The sequence below is a fragment of the Alnus glutinosa genome, chromosome 12 (assembly GCF_958979055.1).
Source record: "Alnus glutinosa chromosome 12, dhAlnGlut1.1, whole genome shotgun sequence".
In the NCBI taxonomy this organism is placed as follows: domain Eukaryota; kingdom Viridiplantae; phylum Streptophyta; class Magnoliopsida; order Fagales; family Betulaceae; genus Alnus; species Alnus glutinosa.
In genome coordinates, this window is record NC_084897.1 from 23,076,297 (window position 1) to 23,094,178 (window position 17,882).

The window sequence follows — 17,882 nt, forward strand, 5'->3', positions numbered from 1 at the left end:
TTCTCAAGTGAAGAAGAAAAAATAATATGAATCTACAGACAGAGATGTTTCTTGTTGATCAAGTCAAGCTTAATCTATATATATATCTAAACAAATCCTTTTTAAGATTCAGAAAATTACTTATTTAAGGTATATATAATTAATCAAGGGGTTGACTTTACGTGGAAGCTACATCTTTTACAAAATTCCATGAATATATGTAAAATGTAAATGGTAGATATACATGTATCTTTAAAGAAGGAATGGAACTGCCCATGTTTAGTCCAATCTTCGATCTCCTCACGAAGGCAATATATATGTATAGGTAAAGTATGAGATGATAGCTAGCTCTAACTGATCCAAATGTTCAGTAATTTGCTGCTCGAATAGATAGGCGGATTACCCGATATTTGTTCAGACAAATAAGTCTTTAGAAAACTCTTTCATATTTATCGGGTACAGATAACCCATTTTATGCATTTAAAATTTCAAACATAAATGAATAATAAGACAATCCGGGAGGAGGAGAAGAAATTAAATTGGTCATACATGAAATTGAAATAATATTACTTGGTTGGCAAGATTCCTTTATTCGTGCAGCAACATTGAGAATTAAAATGGCACACTTTAATTTGGTCGTTCCAAAAGAAGTAGTTTTGCTGGGTAAGCAACATAATATAATAATAATCTATAAGATCTGCTGGAGTAGTAGTCATTATCTAATGTATTCCCAACTTCTCTCTCGATCGGTGCACATAAAAAATTGGAATCACAAAACAACTAGGGCATATAGCTAGCTAGTGCATGTTCGTGCATTTTAATATTAAAAATGAAAAATGTTTGATTAAACAGAATATAATCATGAAAATAGTTTTGTTAATCAAATGAGAAAATGTGTGACTTTCATAAGGTAATGAGGTGTTAGTGGGAGTTAGCGTTTTAATAACAAATGGAAAAAATTACATGTATGCAAAAAAAAAAAAAAAAAAAAAAAAAAATTATTTTAAGTTACTACCGGGCCTAGCCTCCATTAGATTTGAGGTTAGAATGGACTGAAAGTTGCACGCCTATTAATTTAAGACTTGAAATGATCAAAGTGTTATTATATTATTTATTTATTTATTTTTTAAAAAAAGGAGAGAGAAATAAACTTAAAAACTTCAAAAAAATGTTAAATTAGAAAGTTCCGTCAGGACAAGTTAAGGGCCTTATCCGAACAAACCTAGGGCAAATATGGAGGACACGTCTTAGTCGAGTCACGTCCAGACTTGACATAAGTTATGTACGGATGAGACACTTGGAGACCACGTTTTGTTTTCAAATGATTCAAGTGATGTTCGAACCACAGAGGAGTACGTCCGAACGAGCCACAGATTGAGTGAACAAGAAAGTGCCACGTGGCGATTTGACAATGAATACCCTTCACGTGTGGACTCAAACTCTCATTTAATAAGTAAAGCTCAACACGTGAAATATTTAATTAAAATAAAATGCGAATGCTAGAGACAAAGTTTCATCTCATGACCTTTTATTTTGATATACACCATACTGAATTATCATTATCTCAAAAGCTTAAACTTATAAGAAATGATAAATTCAATCATTTAATCAGTATTTTAACATCCTCGTCCCCGTACATCCTCTACAGGGAGCAAAAGGTTTACCTACGCTGGTAGTTCAGCCGTCCTATAAAATATGCAAAGGAGGAAGCAAAAACAAGGGGGAAGGCGATGAGAACAACAGCCACAAGAGCTAAGCGATCATGGTGAAACCCAAAGTAATCTTTTAAGAAGGCAGCCACCGTTTTGGTTTCTCCAAACACCATGATCTCCGTATTTATATCTCCATATTGTGAAGTAAGCAAACCGTTCATCGACCAAGATGTAGGAGTAAGATAATACAACCAGACCCACCACTTTGGAATTTGCTGCAAACAGTAATACAACCTGCTCAGTTCAACTATATATTCAAAATTAATGTTCACACCCACGCATACTTAAATTTATAGACGAGTTTTGCAGGCATTTAGCAGCTTACCGGTTCAGGAATCAGAAAACCAGAAAACAGGTTGAATATTGTGTAGGAGGCCGAGCCCAAAATTGCAGCTATCATGTAATTCGGCGTCAGTGACACAAGTAGCATTCCCATATAATTGAAGTACAACAATGTGCAAAATATTGCATAGAAATACCAGAGAACCTTATAAGCTGATCCATAATATCCAATCATTGGATATGTGATCATCACAAATATAGCAGTTTCGGTGAAAAGATATGGAACTTCCACTATCACCTACAAAATAAGCATTCACAGCTGTATAAGCCAAATAAATACTAGCTAAACAAGAGGCCCCTGATCAAGATCTTAGGTTCCTCTCTCTCTCTCTCTCTCTCTCTCTCTCTCTCTCTCCCCTTTGGTGGATCAACAGTGCTAGTAGGTTGCAGAAGTAGAACTAACAGGTAGAAAAAGGGATGAGGACCAGGTGCAATGAGCTACCCGTATTGCACGTAAGATGACTCATACTATCACTGTGAAAGATCTAGCAAGTATCCCAGGTACATTAAATTGACTTCATTAAAGATGACTCATACTATCCTCAAATCAAGTCTACAATAAATACAATCAGCTCCAAAGAAAATTATACCTGTGCAAGTGAATAAGCCCATGAAGAGTACATCCCTGAAAATCTTTCCCGATACATTACAGTTCGCTCTGTTGCGACATGTGGTAGAACTGTTGTGCAGTTATATATACCCAAGAAGATCACAGCAGCATGCATTGAACCGAATACATTGAATAAGTCCTGCTGGTTATTTCTAACAGATTAAAAAAAAAAAAAAATGTTAGCTCTTTGCAAAACTACTCAAATATATATCTTAGAGACAAAGTGATATATCTTGCGGATGTCGTGCTTAGTCTTGAGCAAAGGAGAGATCTATAACTGTGAGAATCATGTTTATTGTCTAGTTGTACCACAACTCAATGCATAACTCTATTTAGACAAGATAAAGAAGACTAGTAATTTCTCATGTGATATACATTTTTCTACAAGAAAAAAAAAAAGTAGATTTAAAAAATATAAAAACTCACAATTTTTTCCCTTGGTTCCAATATAATGTCCCAAATATTAAAGCTGATACAAGAGAATGCATGATACGGATCAAGTTGTATGCAGGATTCCTCCAATAAGCCAAATGTTGTTTCCATAGACAAGACTTGACTTGTTCCCAACCATTTTGTGAAAAGCGGGTAGGAAAACGCAGATCTCTTGAGCCAGGAGGTGGAATATTCAACTGCTTCACAAACTCTTTGTTGTTCCTGCAAATGGGGTAATAGTAGGAGTCATATCCAAGATTTAAAAGATGACAATACAGGTCATATAAGATCATTCATCTTAAGGACAATAATATGATTCCACATTATTCAGAGAGATTAGCAAATCATGGCCAGAGCTGAAAATAGTAAAGCAAATAAAGATTGTTAATTGATGTCACACACATTGATTGGCTCTGAATAAGTAAACCAAAACTTCTACTTGCACTTCAAGGAAAAGCTTGGTTGGAATATTTTAGACTTTATTTACCTGCAATCTAGTTGTCATATGACATGAAAACTACCATAACATATTGCATATTTGGATGCCCCTAGGTCTTGGAAAAAGACAAAATGCCCCGTATTGCATGTTTTAAAAAACCCTGATCGATACATAAAACAGATTTCGATATTTTCTTCATGCCCTACAGTTGTAGGTCCTAGATATAGAGTGCATCTTTTATTAATGACCCTGTAGAATCATCATTAACATCTGATGAATTTCCCACCTTATAAGTGGCCCCTTCATGCAAGAGTTCTGTCTAAGGTCTCACTAACATTAAAGCTGACCTTTAATAGAAGGACAAACATAACACTAGGCCTTTTCCCATTCTTCTCAGAAAAGATGTCAAGCAAATGATTTGCATCTTTTGATCTTATTATCTGACAACCGGAATAAGCTATGGTAGAAACGCTGCTAAATCTAAGTTACTTTTGAAATAGCAAGACTTTATTTGACATTATACAAGACAACCAAAGTTAGTTGCAATTGACTACAGCAACTCACTCATATGAAGTAGATTCCCTGTATTTCTGGGCAAAATCTACACCAAGTTCAGCTTCTGCAGATGTAGAAGTGACCTCTAACATCCATGCTGCTGGATTATAATTATCTCTAATCTTTGGAACTCCTGGAATACCCTGTCAGAGTAAAAGTTGATTAAAATGAAGATTTATCAACTCATCCACTCAAAGTAAGTAGTATTACCATACAAGAATGGAAGCAGAAAAAAGGAAATATATACATGTATTCTTACAGCAAACTGACCTCAAAATACTCTATAACCCTTCTTGAATGATGTCCCAATGGTCCAGAGTATATCATGTGTCCACCAGTTTTTAGAAGAATTAGCTGCAAAAGAAAAAAAAAAAAAAAAAAACGCATGAGCTAAATAAGTCTTTAAAATTTGATGACAATAAAAATGTTGCCAATCCATAGAACTGTTTCTCATTTTCTCTTTTTGGATAGTAGGCTGGAATGAACCTCACAAGTTTATACTCTGGTTGCACCACGACAGCGTACATTGTTTCCTCCGTTGCAACAAAAAGCCAAACTTCCTAGGCTGTTTATTTATCTACTTAGTAGTCATGTATGTACTACTGAAATCAACAGCACTTCCAGAAGGAGCAGAATAGCTTCTTCTTGGTTTCAAATGTAAATTCTAGTCACAAGTTTTCTTTCAAAATGCTCAGAAATTGTTTTTTCACCTCATCAAATGATTCAAATATGTCAATACTAGGTTGGTGGACAGTACAAACAATTGTTCTTCCTGTATCAGCTACATTCTTCACTGCTCGCATCACAATTGCAGCTGCTCTTGCATCCAAACCCGTTGTTGGTTCATCCATGAACAAAACAGAGGGGTTGGCAACAAGCTCCACAGCTATTGTAAGCCGTTTACGCTGCTCTGTCGATAGACCACTAACCCCAGGTATTCCTACTAAGGAATCCTTTATAACATCAAGCTCAATGGTCTCCAGGACTTCATCCACAAATTCCTACAAGACATGCCACAGCAATGTCCACAAATTATTATCTCGACAATGAATATAAAGCCAAACCGTTGACTTAGTGTCTGTCAGTACATGGAGATCTTACAGCTTTAGTTTTTGAGTCTATCTCAGAAGATAAACGGAGCCAAGCAGAAAAGATCACCGATTCTTCTACAGTGATTTGAGGAGAATGTATATCAGTTTGCTCACAGTAACCAGATATCCTAGCAAACGTTTCTTGAACCTTGGGATACCCTCCAATCTTTGTTTGCCCTTCAATATAGCCACCGGTCTTTCTTCCTGCTAAAACATCCAGAAGAGTTGTTTTCCCAGCTCCACTAACACCCATTAATGCTGTAAGAACACCAGGCTTCAATGCACCAGTAATATCAGAAAGAAGTTGGAGTTTTTTGTTAGTGAATCCCCGTTCCCTCATTTCCTGGTAGCCAAAAAGAAAAAATAAAATGAGAGGAATGAGGGCGGTGTTATGTGAATGGTTGTCAACTCAACAACCACCAGAACCTTATATGAAGTTAAATGTGATTACCAAGGGGGTGTCAACATAGTATTGCACTTCTTGAAACACTACTGTTAAGGGTGTAAAAGGTAAGACCATCCTGCCTGTGAATTAAGGCAAGGCACTCATTAAACCACTGGAGAAATATATCTAAACAAACATAGATGGGTAATAACCTGAAGAATAATCGGAAGAGCAAGAAAATTGATTTAACCTTTATTTGGTTCCATATTAGTCTGTGGAGGAGAATTTCTAGATTTTTTGTCCACATGGGCACTGTGGTGTGAGTCTTCACTTCCTTGAATTTTGGAGAGCTTTTCATGAGAAATAATAGCACGAGATGACCCAGGGGCTTATGTTTATTAAATGAGAATGGATCAGCATCTTTTGTCGCATTGCTGTTTAAGTTAAAATATAATAACAATAAAGAACTTACACTTCAAGAAACTTAAGGCCAGGATGTAACCAATGTCGAAAACTATTGCAAATCCAAATAATGCACCAAGTGAAATCCAATATAGGTATCCGTTAAAGTCTAGTCCTCGACCTACAAGTGTTTCTTGCCCTATTGTAGTGTTTGTGGACAACATCTACAGATAAGAAAGGAAAGCGAATTTAAGTGGTAAGGCCATCTATTTACTTTGGATGTTAATGTCAAAATTAATTACATAAATGTCCGCATCTCAAGATTTGTCATACGATGGATAAGGAACTAATAGTCCATGTCATGAGACACTCACCTTCTGCCATCTTGGGGCAAGAAATTCATTTACAAAAAGGCCTATCTCTCCATATGTCAGGGGAGAAACCCAGTAACCCCACTTCAACCAAACAGGCATAGAAGCTGCAATCAACAGCACATCTCAGTTTGTCATTTCAATTGATTCTCTTATAATGAGATTGACAAAAAAAGTTAACCTTACATTTGTTGATAACGAAGCCACAAAATAGTGTGAGAAATAATAGTGCAAAACTAGCAGCTGTCATCGAAGCATTATTAGTCTGGAATACTGAGGCCAGGAAACGGAACATGGATAATGAAGATAAGTGCATTGCAAAAAGTATAACAAACTGGCGGAAGAACCTACAAACCAGCAAATGATTAAAGAGTCACAACTAACATAATTTAACATTGCTGCTGCACTTAACATTCCTAATATTGGACAACTACATGAGTAAATGCTAACTTCATTTGTCTTTGTCAGATAACTATGCAAACCCACTAGTAACAAAACATAAAAAAGGATAAATCGGCTACTTCGAGACAGCCGTGATCTCTAATGGCTACTTCGAGGGAGCCTTGACCTCTAAAACACAGAAAACTGTATTTTAAAACAATAATCAACTCATACTTTTCTTATTGATAGCTTCCCTATAAATAAAGAACAATATATTATGATTTACATAATAGACTAATTAGGTCTTGACTTCTAGGACTATGACAAATCTAATAAGGAAAGAATTTAACTCTTTGTTGGACTATAAAATCTACGGAGATATACTCTTTATTGGACTCTAGCACGACATGGAAAATATCAAATAATTATGATCATATCAATAACATAGATAAAGTAAATCCTGGCTTGCATAAAATCAAACAAAAATAAAATAAAATAAAGGAAAAGGAGCACCGCTTGAGCAAAAGAAGATGATGAATGGAGGCTCTAGTCCATGAAAAGTTCTGGACATTAATTTGCAAATTGATGGACCAAACTGGGCGGAAATGAACAAAAAAATATACATATTTTCATGTCAAACTCACCTTTGGGCCTCGGGAGTATAGCCAATAACAAAATATGTAAGAGATGTCCAAACTAGAGATTCCACAAATGAAATAGGAATCTTTAGAACACTTGATGGAATGGCATAAGCCCAAGCTGGGTAGAAACACATTGCTTTCTGTTTGTAGAATACTTCAAGCCTTTGAATAGTCATGGACAACTCAGCGATCCCATTAACAAGAAAGATGTAAACAGCATAAAACAGGGCACCCATATAGTAATTTGCGTGAGTAATATCAACATTCATGCGAGTCCGTAAAAATACGGTCATCGTGATACATGCAATAATAATAATCTGCAGATTGAAATAGCAAAACATGTTTTAGATTTTGCTGGGCCTTTGACAAAGTAAATAAAGAATAGTGATAGGAAGAATAAGCATATGTTTTAACACACTTACCAAGGGAATTTTTTTTTTTTTTTAAAAAAAAAAAGCATAAAGTATCAAGGAACATATACAATAATACTAAAGTACAAATCATCTTAACCTGAGTTATTTTGAATATATAGATAAAAGAGTTCCTTTTCATGAGAAGAAGTTCCCTTGATGCACAAGCTCTAAAAAGTTCCCATTTAGAAAGAGAATATGGACTAAAGGAAAGAGCAATTTGATGGCTTTGGGATTTATCATATAGCTCCGAGAGCGCCTCATCTAGCTTCTTTCCATAAGAAGACTCCTTGAACTTCCTAGAGAACATGTCAACTGAAACATAACTGTAAGGTACTTCTGTGTGATGCCAGTACTGTGCTTGATCTTTCCTAGAGATAACCTGCATAAACAGAGGATGAAGTAGTTCTTTTGAACAAATGAAAGTTTAAAAGAAAACATTTGTAAGCTGCTATGTACTTACCTCTTGGACAAAATCAGCAACCCCTTTCCTCTCAGGACACCTAAAACCGCAATCCTCAAAATACTCCAGAACATGATCACGTGGACCATGATAAACAATCTTTCCTTCTGAAATTAAAATGAGGTCATCAAAAAGATCAAAGGTTTCTGGTGCTGGCTGAAGAAGCGAAATCAGTACAGTAGCGTCTGTGATGTGCACCAGCTGCCAAAGACAAGTAACAACTTGAAATGCAGTGGAACTATCTAAGCCATTTGTGATTTCATCCATAAACAGAGCTTTTGTAGGACCTACAATCATCTCCCCTGAAAAAAAAAAAAAAAAAAAAAAAGTCAAACTCATAGTAGTCAAAATCTAACCTGGCATTGGCATATAGGTATTTCATGCTACTAGCAAAACAGTGACTGTTACTCTTTTAATTCAAATTACCTGTAGTCAATCTCTTTTTCTGACCACCAGATATACCTGTTCTCAATGCGTCTCCAACTAGAGTGTCAGCACAGATATCAAGTCCAAGGATCTGAGATGCCAAGTCAGCAATGGACATAAACTGGTGAGGTATTTGTCCATATACAAATTACAGAGTACAAGTTTCCTTTCAGCTCTGTTAAAAGAGAATGACCTTTAGTATGTAGTCTGTTTGAAGTGTTCTTTTTAGTCCTTCAACAGAAATTGCCTGCCAAACAAATAATACATCAATATTATAACATAGAACCTTCCGAATACCATTAAGAAGTAGGAACAACATAATACGATATCATGCAAAATGCTATATACTGACTCTGCAAACTTTGAGAGTTTTAAAACTATAACCATCTGATTTCTATCACTAACTCCACTGACTATAATACAAAGACGACTGCTGCAAATTACTACAATTGACTTCCATGAGTGCACTGTAACTGCTGGTGCAACACATTCTTAACAAGGAATACATTCAAATGCATTGAGTGCACTACTATTCATTGGGAAAACATAGAAATGATAATAATCCAAAATGAGAATCATGATATATGAGATGCTAATACTCATAGTATCATGAACTAAAGAATCTAAATGTTAGGGAGGCAGATACTTTGGAGTCTTCTCGTGGGACCATAATATAATTTGTTGTGACACCACTTAACCTAAAAACTAAAGATTATAGGTTTTCACCCAATTATGTTATATTAACCACTCACACGTGTGTCATCCATCCAATGTGGGACTTAAATCTTTTTTATAATTACACATATATATTCAACACTAAATTTGAAATAAAACTAAATTGAGGCTGTCTTATTTCATTCCATAAGTAATAATAACCATAGTGTGATCACAATGTAATCTATTGCTAAGTCTTTTGCTGTGGCTATGAATATTTCCACATCCAACAGAGAACTTTCTCAGAGTAAGATGATTCAGCTTCAAAGGTTTCATTAATAATATTTCAAATTATCTTAAGGTTTGCATCATTTTAGAAACTAAGATCCTCATGAGGTTGATGGGATCTGTTTCCAAGTCTGTTGTTAAAAACAAAGGGAAGTAGGTCAACCACTGTAATTTATTTCATGTAGCCAACTGGTTGGCTTCTGATTTTCATACATAGTGAACAACAATTTAATCATCCTATTGCAGTATGGATGACTTCACAAACATGAAGGAAAAGAAGACGAGATGAAACTGGTACCTTCATGTAAGTGTCTATATCTGGATCCGGAACAATTCCAGCTTCCTTCTCCCTTTTACTGATTTCCATCATAACCTCTTAATTAGACCAAAAATAAACGGTGATGTTATTAACATCACTGTTGTGCATTTATAGGGTGTCTATAACTAAATCATCTCCAAAGCGAACTCCAAGAAAACTTACCTCCCCGGCTTCCGACACCCTGACAACGAGCTGAAAAGTCCAGTGTTTCCCTCACAGTCATGTTAGGAATGTGCACGTCATTTTGGCTAATATACGCTGAAGTCTTTTGTGGAACAAACTCTTCTAGTTTGTATCCATTATAGGAAATTTCCCCAGTAAGCTATTAGACAAAACAAATAGATAACAAAAAGCTCAGTTAGACTACAAACTAAAGTAGCTCCCAACCAAAAATTAATAACTCAAAATGTATATACAGTATGCTAGATAAAAGGGTTAAATATTATTTAGCCTCTTCAACTAACAACCATTTTTTATAAAGCACCAAAACTGACAAGTGTCATGATTTGACCTTTTAAATTGTTAATATGTTATTATTTAGCCACATCTATCAATCTTGACCATTATGTTGGATGGAAAATCAAAGTTGACCAAAGTATTCCAAAAATGCCCATATTTTAACCATTAAAAAACCAAAATTAACCTTTGTATTTATTAATTAGTAGAAAAAAACTTTAAAAATTCCAAAAAAAAAAAAGGACTATTTGTAATTTAGGCCAACCACATAGACTAATTTTGCATTTATCTCTAGATTTTTTTTTTAATTTTTTTTTAAAAATATATATACATTCTTTTTCTACTAATTAATAAATACAAGGGTAATTTTGATTTTCAATGGTCGAAATATGGGCATTTTCGGAACACTTTGGTCAACTTTGATTTTTCATCCAACATAACAGTCAAAATTGACGGATGTGGCTAAATAATAACAGATTGACAGTCTGAAGAGCCAAATCATAACACTTGTCAGTTTGTGATGCTTTATAAAAAATGTTTGTTAGTTGAAGGGGATAAATAATATTTTAGCCTAGATATAATCTAGCTTAATTCAATATATAAAATAAGGAGACTGGCATCAATGGCATATTATTTAACTCTATAATTTATGATTTCAGGTCCTAAATAGGCATTTCTTTGAGATTTTCTTGATTTTTTCAATCATCATCATGAAAATTTGCATCACAAGTTATAGCTTCAAACTATCCCAACTAATGATCATATATATATATATATATATATATATATATTCATTATGATATTAATCAGGCTGATCATAGATGCATTCAAGTATTATTGAAGTGTAAAACCTTGAGAGATTGGTCTAGATTCCCTGACAGAGCCTTTAAAAGGGAGGTCTTCCCACAACCTGGGGGGCCAAGCAGTAAAGTTATCCTGCAGAAAGGTAAGGCTATGTAAATACACTTCCATCCCTGAAAATTTTATGAGGAGCTAGGTTGCTACTAGATAAAAGGAAACAAATTGTAGATCAAAGAAAGATTTGAAAATTAAGGGGAGGTTATTCCAATTCAAAAGTATCATAAATTTGTGTATAAAGACGATATCGGTAAAGATTTCATAAAATTTGGATACCACCAAGTGATAAGAAATCATATCATATAATAGCCCCCAAGTGAAAATTCTATGTTGGATGAGCACCTCCAATGAATACAGCATGACAATCCAATTCTATATTCTTACCCCATATCTTAAAATAATAAAAATTGTCATTCTATATTCTTACCCCATATCTTAAAATAATAAAATAAAAAACCTTAATTCTAAAAAAAAAAAAAAAACTTAATTGAAAAAAAAAAAAAGAACCAGTGCTGATTCGTGATCCACAGCCAGCAGCACCCACAGCTGCTCCGCTGCCAGCACCTGCGCCTGCCACCACCGCCTCAGTTCCATCATCTCCAACTCGGAGAATTTCCGCTCCTTCTGCATCATTGCGACAAGTCCAACCCAAAAAGCGGCATTATTTACCGTCTTCTACAATGCCTCTGGCACATCCACATATTCAGTTCCTTCATCACCTAAACCCACAGTCGCAGCTGCTTCCTCTTCAATGCCAACTTCTCCAGCCCCTAAAGGCTAAAGCAGTTCCTTCTTCCGCTTCGGTTCAAACCTCCCCGATTGCTAAAGCAGCAACAACCCAATCTTCCCCCAATACTAGAGCTGCCGCGGCCCATAGCTAGCTTCTTCTTCTTCTTTTTTTTCCCTGAATGTTTTGCTTTTTTTCGGTTTTTTTTTTTGAATATTTTGGCCTTTTTCGTTTTTTTTTTCGAAATTTTCTTTTATCTTTTTTAAAGTTTTTTTTTTTTTTTTGTCAATTTGGATAGCATGAAATGAAATGACCATTATACCCCTAACATGTTAGGATTTAACAACATCAATAATAAATTAAGAGAACATTACAGAAAAATAAAATTAGAAGAAATTGCAAATAAGGTAATAGTTAAAAAAAAGTAAATATGGAGAAAAGCTTCATCCACCAACTTCAAAAGAGACACTACAAAAATACTGACAATTGGACGCGTGTCTACAGTACCGGTTACTGTAGACACGCGTCCAATTTGACACGTGTCTTATGAGACACATGTCTAATTGTACAGCCGCCACAATTGGACGCGTGTATTAAATACACGCGTCCAATTTGACACGTGTATTTAATACGCGTGTCCAATTAGACACGTGTATTAAATACACGTGTCAAACTGTTATTTTTTTAAAATATAATTTTTTTTTATTAAATAGAATTTCAACAATTGGACACGCGTATTTAATACGCGTGTCCAATTGGACGCGTGTATTTAATACGCGTGTCCAATTAGACATGTGTATTAAATACGCGTGTCCAATTAGACACTTGTATTAAATACACGTGTCAAACTGTTATTTTTTTAAAATATAATTTTTTTTTTATTATTAAATAGAATTTCAACAATTGGACACGCGTATTTAATACGCATGTCCAATTGGACGCGTGTATTTAATACGCGTGTCCAATTAGACACGTGTATTAAATACGCGTGTCCAATTAGACACGTGTATTAAATACACGTGTCAAAATGTTATTTTTTTTCAAATATAATTTTTTTTTAATTAAATAGAATTTTAACAATTGGACACGCGTATTTAATACGCGTGTCCAATTGGACACGTGTATTAAATACACGTGTCAAAATGTTATTTTTTTTAAATATAATTTTTTTAATTAAATAAAATTTTAACAATTGGGGACGTGTATTTAAATACACGTCCCGGAATGGTGTAGGTAGGCGCGCGGGAGTTATCCCGCGCCCACCTGATGAGCATTCAAAAAGAATTTTTTTTTTTTTTTTTTTTTTTATACACTCTCGTTCGCTCTCTCTCTCTCTCTGCGCGTTCTCACCTCTCTCTCTCGCCTCTCTGTCTCTGTCTCTCGCGGGGTCACGCCGGAGGGTCGGCTGGGTCGCGGTTCTGGTATCCTCTCCTCACGGGTTTCGCTGGAAGATCACTGGAGCCGCCGGAAGTCAGTTGGGTTCCGTCGGACTGCAGCGTACCTGCTGGGTGGTTTCACTCGGAGGCAGTTCTGTAGGGCCCGGAACGGCTTTGCGCCGTTCCTGGAGTGGAACTCGGCGAGGTGGGGGCAGGGCTGGGTTCCCCTGAGCTCACCGATCCGATCAGCCCTCCCTCTCACGCAGGTTCACAGCCACTCCAACCCACTCTCGATCTCTCACTCTCTCGCTCTCTGTCTCTCGCTCTCTCTCACTCTCTCGCTCTCTGTCTCTCGCTCTCCGTCAATACCCTCTCGCCTCTCTGTCTCTCGCTCTCTCTCACTCTCTCGCTCTCTGTCTCTCGCTCTCCGTCAACACTGTCTCTCGCTCTATCTCTCTCTCTCTCGCTCTCTCTGTCTCTCGCTCTCTCTCGTCAATACCGGACCACCGGCCAGTTCTAAGTGGACGACGACTGGTTCTGCATGTGTTTCGAAACTGGTTCTGCATGTGTTTCGAATTCGTATAGCAATATTCAATATTTTTGATTTTAGCAATATTTTAAATAACAATTTTCTTTTAAATAGCAATATTTTAAATAACAAGTTTCGAAACTGGTTCTGCATGTGTCAATTTTCTTTTTTTTAAAAGCAATACATTTAGCCACGTGTATGTATACACGTGGCTAACAATTTAGAATTTTTTTTTAAAAAAAACGGTTTGACACATGTATTAGAATACACGTGTCAAACCGTTTGACACGTGTATTATAATACACGTGTCAAACCGTTTGACACGCGTATTCTAATACACGTGTCAAATTGTGCAGTTCGTGACATGCACATTTGACACGCGTATCACGCGTGTCAAAATGCACGTGTCTAACTGTTTGACACGTGTACGACACTGTACACGTGTCAAACTGCACGTGGCTATTTGCATGCATTTTTGTAGTGAGAGAGGAGTTTCCCCCTCTCTCTTAGTAGAATTTTCCTTCTTTTTTGGTGAGGTCTCCCACTCTCCCTCCGCTGTGGGTGTGGCTTTTAATGGAGGAGGGATGGTTCTTCTTCCCTCCCTCCTCCCTCCCCTTTCCCTTCTCCCTTGTTGTGATTTTTTTCTTTTTTGGTTCTTTCTCCACCCTCAACGCAACGTCTCATCTCTTCCACTATGTCACTTGCCAGAACTGCCTTGGTTTTCAGATCAGATTTTTTCAAAGTTAGATCTACTTTTCTCTATCAATCCCATCCTTCAACGCACCCATCTACCATTTTCTTCAGCGTCCCAGCTACCTATTGCCATTTGCCGCTCCTCCGTCTGATGTCCATGCTCTCACATGTGGACCTCATGCGCCAGACAATGCCCTCCTTACTACTGTGGTTCTCTTCCCGATTTACTGTCATAGTGGTTTCCTTGTGTGGGTACGGGGAGAGTTAAGGGGCCTTTTGAAGTTTGTGTCACTTCATGTGCCTTTTTATACCGTCTTAATTGGTGATCAGTTTTCTTGACTTCTATTTCAAGAATTCATAGGGCTGTGTCATTCATTTGATACATTTCATCTTAATTTCTATTTACTTGCACTAAGTAGGTTGTTTCAAGTCTTATTGTTGGGTTGCCCAGCCTTTGTTTGTGTTTGTTTATGTAATTTTCATTCCCTTCCCCGTCCCCTGTTGTAATCTTAAGAAACTATATATATATATATAGAAAAACTTCACTTAACTCTTAAATTATAACGCAATTTTTACATAACTTTTGCACAATTCTAACTATTTTTTTTTATTATTATTATCAACCATTGGATTTGTTTTCCTACATGTAGGCCGTAAATATTTAATGATTGATCTTAAAAAAAGATTGTTAAAGTTGTGTAAAAGTTGTGCAAAAAACATTACTCTCTTTCAATATCCCCTTAACCTTAAAAAATTCACAATGCAAGGTTCTCGTTTATTAGCCCCTTTTAATCATTCAATCCATTAGGATTTTTCGTTAAATTATGACTTTAGAACTATCTCTTCAATTTTTAATTTTTTTAAAGACCCACAACCTCTCCGAGTGTTGTGTTTTCTGATTTTTTTGAATTCTTTTTACTTCAAGGTTTTTTTAAAAAAAAACTAAGGGCATAGTTGTATTTTTAAAAATTTTATGAGAGTAATACAGAAATTTTACATGCTAGCCATTTAAGTTAATGAAAAAATCAAACGGTCGGGAGTGATTGAAAGAGGCTATAAATAAGAACCCCACATTGCAATTTTTTTAAGTTTAAAGGGGATATTGAAAAAGAAATGGTATACGTGGTTCAAGGAATAAATGAAGTTTTTCCTAAACAGTTTCCCAACTCACAAGCACAATTAATCACATACATGCACTTCAGATTTTGGGCAAAAACAAATGTTCTTCTGACGAAACTTTTCACTCAACCACTTGTGCACAATTAGTCAGACTATTATATCTCATAAAAACAGATGTATGCAAGCTTGAATCCCCTAAAGAGCTAGAATGGGATTTTTGTGCCTTAGTCTATCAAAGGAAAATGTAACTTGAATCTCCTTAATTAAGGATAATAAGTTTTCTATATATGCTAGCAAGACCAATCTGGTTTCATTGTAGTTTTATTTCTTTGAACTTGTACAAAGGTTATGCTTTATTATGCAAATTATTGGACAATCAAGAAACATCATTTCATCAAAGCAAACAGCCAAGATGAGAATGATGACAGGAACAATTAAGAAAGGATAGAACTGAAACGACTGCATGCATGCAAGAGAAGGTAGCAATTCAGTAGCAAAAATGAGAGGGTCAAAAGACATAAGTGGCTCATGGGAAACAAAAAGGAATGACCATATATTACTAAGAACTGACTTGGTCCAAGGTGAAGCCTTCAAGGCACTACAAGGGCAAGGGAAAAACTAAAATAATTAACAGTTGACCAAGAGAAGGCGCGCAATTACTACGTACAGAGATATAAATTAAGCACAGAAAAAGCTTTATGCAGGCTACCTTCCGGGCTTGATGATACCACTAACGTCCTTGATGATGCTTATATTGGCTTGACGTGACTTTGAACCTGGAAGCTTAGCGAGGTTCTGTAAAGAAGGAAAAAAAAATGGACTTATATAATATTGGATGAGCAATTTCAGGGTACTATCTCAGTCCTATATATAATAATTACTGTAATACAGTTTAATATATAGTAGATAACAATGATAAAGCTCCAAAAATGACATACTTACATAGAGCATGCTTTTAAGAGAATTCCAGAGTGTTGGAAGGGGCTTGCCGTGTACTACTTCACACTCTGCTTCCACTCGTAGATTTTTGTATCTCACCTCCACAGTGGGCAATTTTACACCAACTCTTCAGAAACAATATTTCACGTTAATTCAACCAAATAAATCATTCATTGGTACGTTACATGCATGGATAATTAAAGCTAGAAGTGCGCACAATTAATACAAACATTAATGAAATTAAGTCAAAGGCTTACTTGTCTATTCGGTTTCTAATTTTTTGGAGCAAGAGAAGGTTGTCATGCTCAATGTGTTTGATGAGCTTCTCTATGACCACATGCCGTTCAACATCTCCAAGCTTGGAAACATCAATCACCTGTTTTCCTTTATTATCAGCATCGACATGATCCTTATCAAATGAGGATGATCTCAGCCGCTCAAATGTAGGCAATCTCTCAATTGCAGCCCACTGTAAAGCATCCTGATCAGCGTCAGCAGCATCACTCCCTGTAGAACTCAATCCCGAACTGCTTCGGAAACTTGAGTTGTGACGCCGAGAGAATGATCTAATGCTTCTTCCTATCTCCGCCAACTCAACCCTCAGTGACTCTATCTCATCTGTGCCAACCATCTGAGCCATTTTCTGATGAACTTGAAGAGCTTGAAACTTGCAAGAAAGAGGTGTGCACATATATATATATATATACATGCAAGACCTTTTCTATGTTCAAAGTTCAAACCATAAGATGCTCTCCCGATATTTTTCTTCATAGCCAATGAAGTTAAAAGGCTTGGTATAAAATATAGGGTTAAATACGTTTTGGCCAAATGTAGTTTAAGCCTTTATTTTTTATTCTCGTAGCTCATTTTGTATTGTAAATGGTACTTCAGTTTTGACGAAAAATGAAAATGGTACTTCCGTCCAAAAATTAACGGAAGTTCACTTCAACACCTAAGAGGTGTTGACATGTGGCCTATGCTTTAAAAAAAAAAAAAAAACTTAAAAAGAAAATTAAAAGCAAAAATTAAAAAACTTAAAAAAAAAAAAAAAAAAAAAAAAAGAGGAGGGGTTCACCTCCTCTTTTTTTATATATGAGAACAATCCAAATATAATTTTTTTCCCAAGATTTCAACTAAAACCCTCGAAGATTCCATTGATTACGCAGCTTTGTGATTGAATTTAGAAATGGAAAGGGGATTATTGTTGATAATACTCCAATAAAGGTACGTAGGAGTTCACTTGTACGTACACCAAGTGTTTGATCAAATATCTAAATAAATGCCT

At 35.8% G+C, this 17,882-nt stretch overlaps 1 protein-coding gene across 1 annotated transcript; it reads right to left on the reverse strand.

Annotated features, from left to right (window-relative positions):
• Positions 1 to 1,479: 1,479 nt before the first annotated feature.
• On the reverse strand, positions 1,480 to 17,318 carry LOC133852153 (pleiotropic drug resistance protein 3-like). Its single transcript, XM_062288836.1, has 24 exons — positions 16,855 to 17,318; positions 16,601 to 16,724; positions 16,368 to 16,453; positions 11,208 to 11,292; positions 10,063 to 10,222; positions 9,880 to 9,956; positions 8,833 to 8,886; positions 8,640 to 8,730; positions 8,214 to 8,515; positions 7,851 to 8,132; positions 7,344 to 7,657; positions 6,505 to 6,665; positions 6,322 to 6,425; positions 6,018 to 6,171; positions 5,796 to 5,933; positions 5,612 to 5,685; positions 5,171 to 5,503; positions 4,780 to 5,070; positions 4,340 to 4,423; positions 4,079 to 4,212; positions 3,070 to 3,297; positions 2,624 to 2,795; positions 2,017 to 2,271; positions 1,480 to 1,906 (listed from the first exon to the last, which is right to left on the reverse strand). Exons 1-24 carry the CDS (start codon positions 17,304 to 17,306, stop codon positions 1,640 to 1,642), a joined length of 4,422 nt encoding a protein of 1,473 aa, XP_062144820.1. The 5' UTR covers positions 17,307 to 17,318; the 3' UTR covers positions 1,480 to 1,639.
• Positions 17,319 to 17,882: the final 564 nt, after the last annotated feature.

Excerpts from the sequence above, each read along its gene's own strand:
- LOC133852153 (XM_062288836.1), bottom strand. The coding sequence starts at position 17,306 with ATGTATATATATATATATATGTGCACACCTCTTTCTTGCAAGTTTCAA. Across the intron at positions 9,957-10,062 it reads GGGTGTCGGAAGCCGGGGAG|AGGTTATGATGGAAATCAGT; the intron begins GTAAGTTTTCTT and ends GGTCTAATTAAG. Across the intron at positions 2,272-2,623 it reads GGGCTTATTCACTTGCACAG|GTGATAGTGGAAGTTCCATA; the intron begins GTATAATTTTCT and ends CTTATTTTGTAG.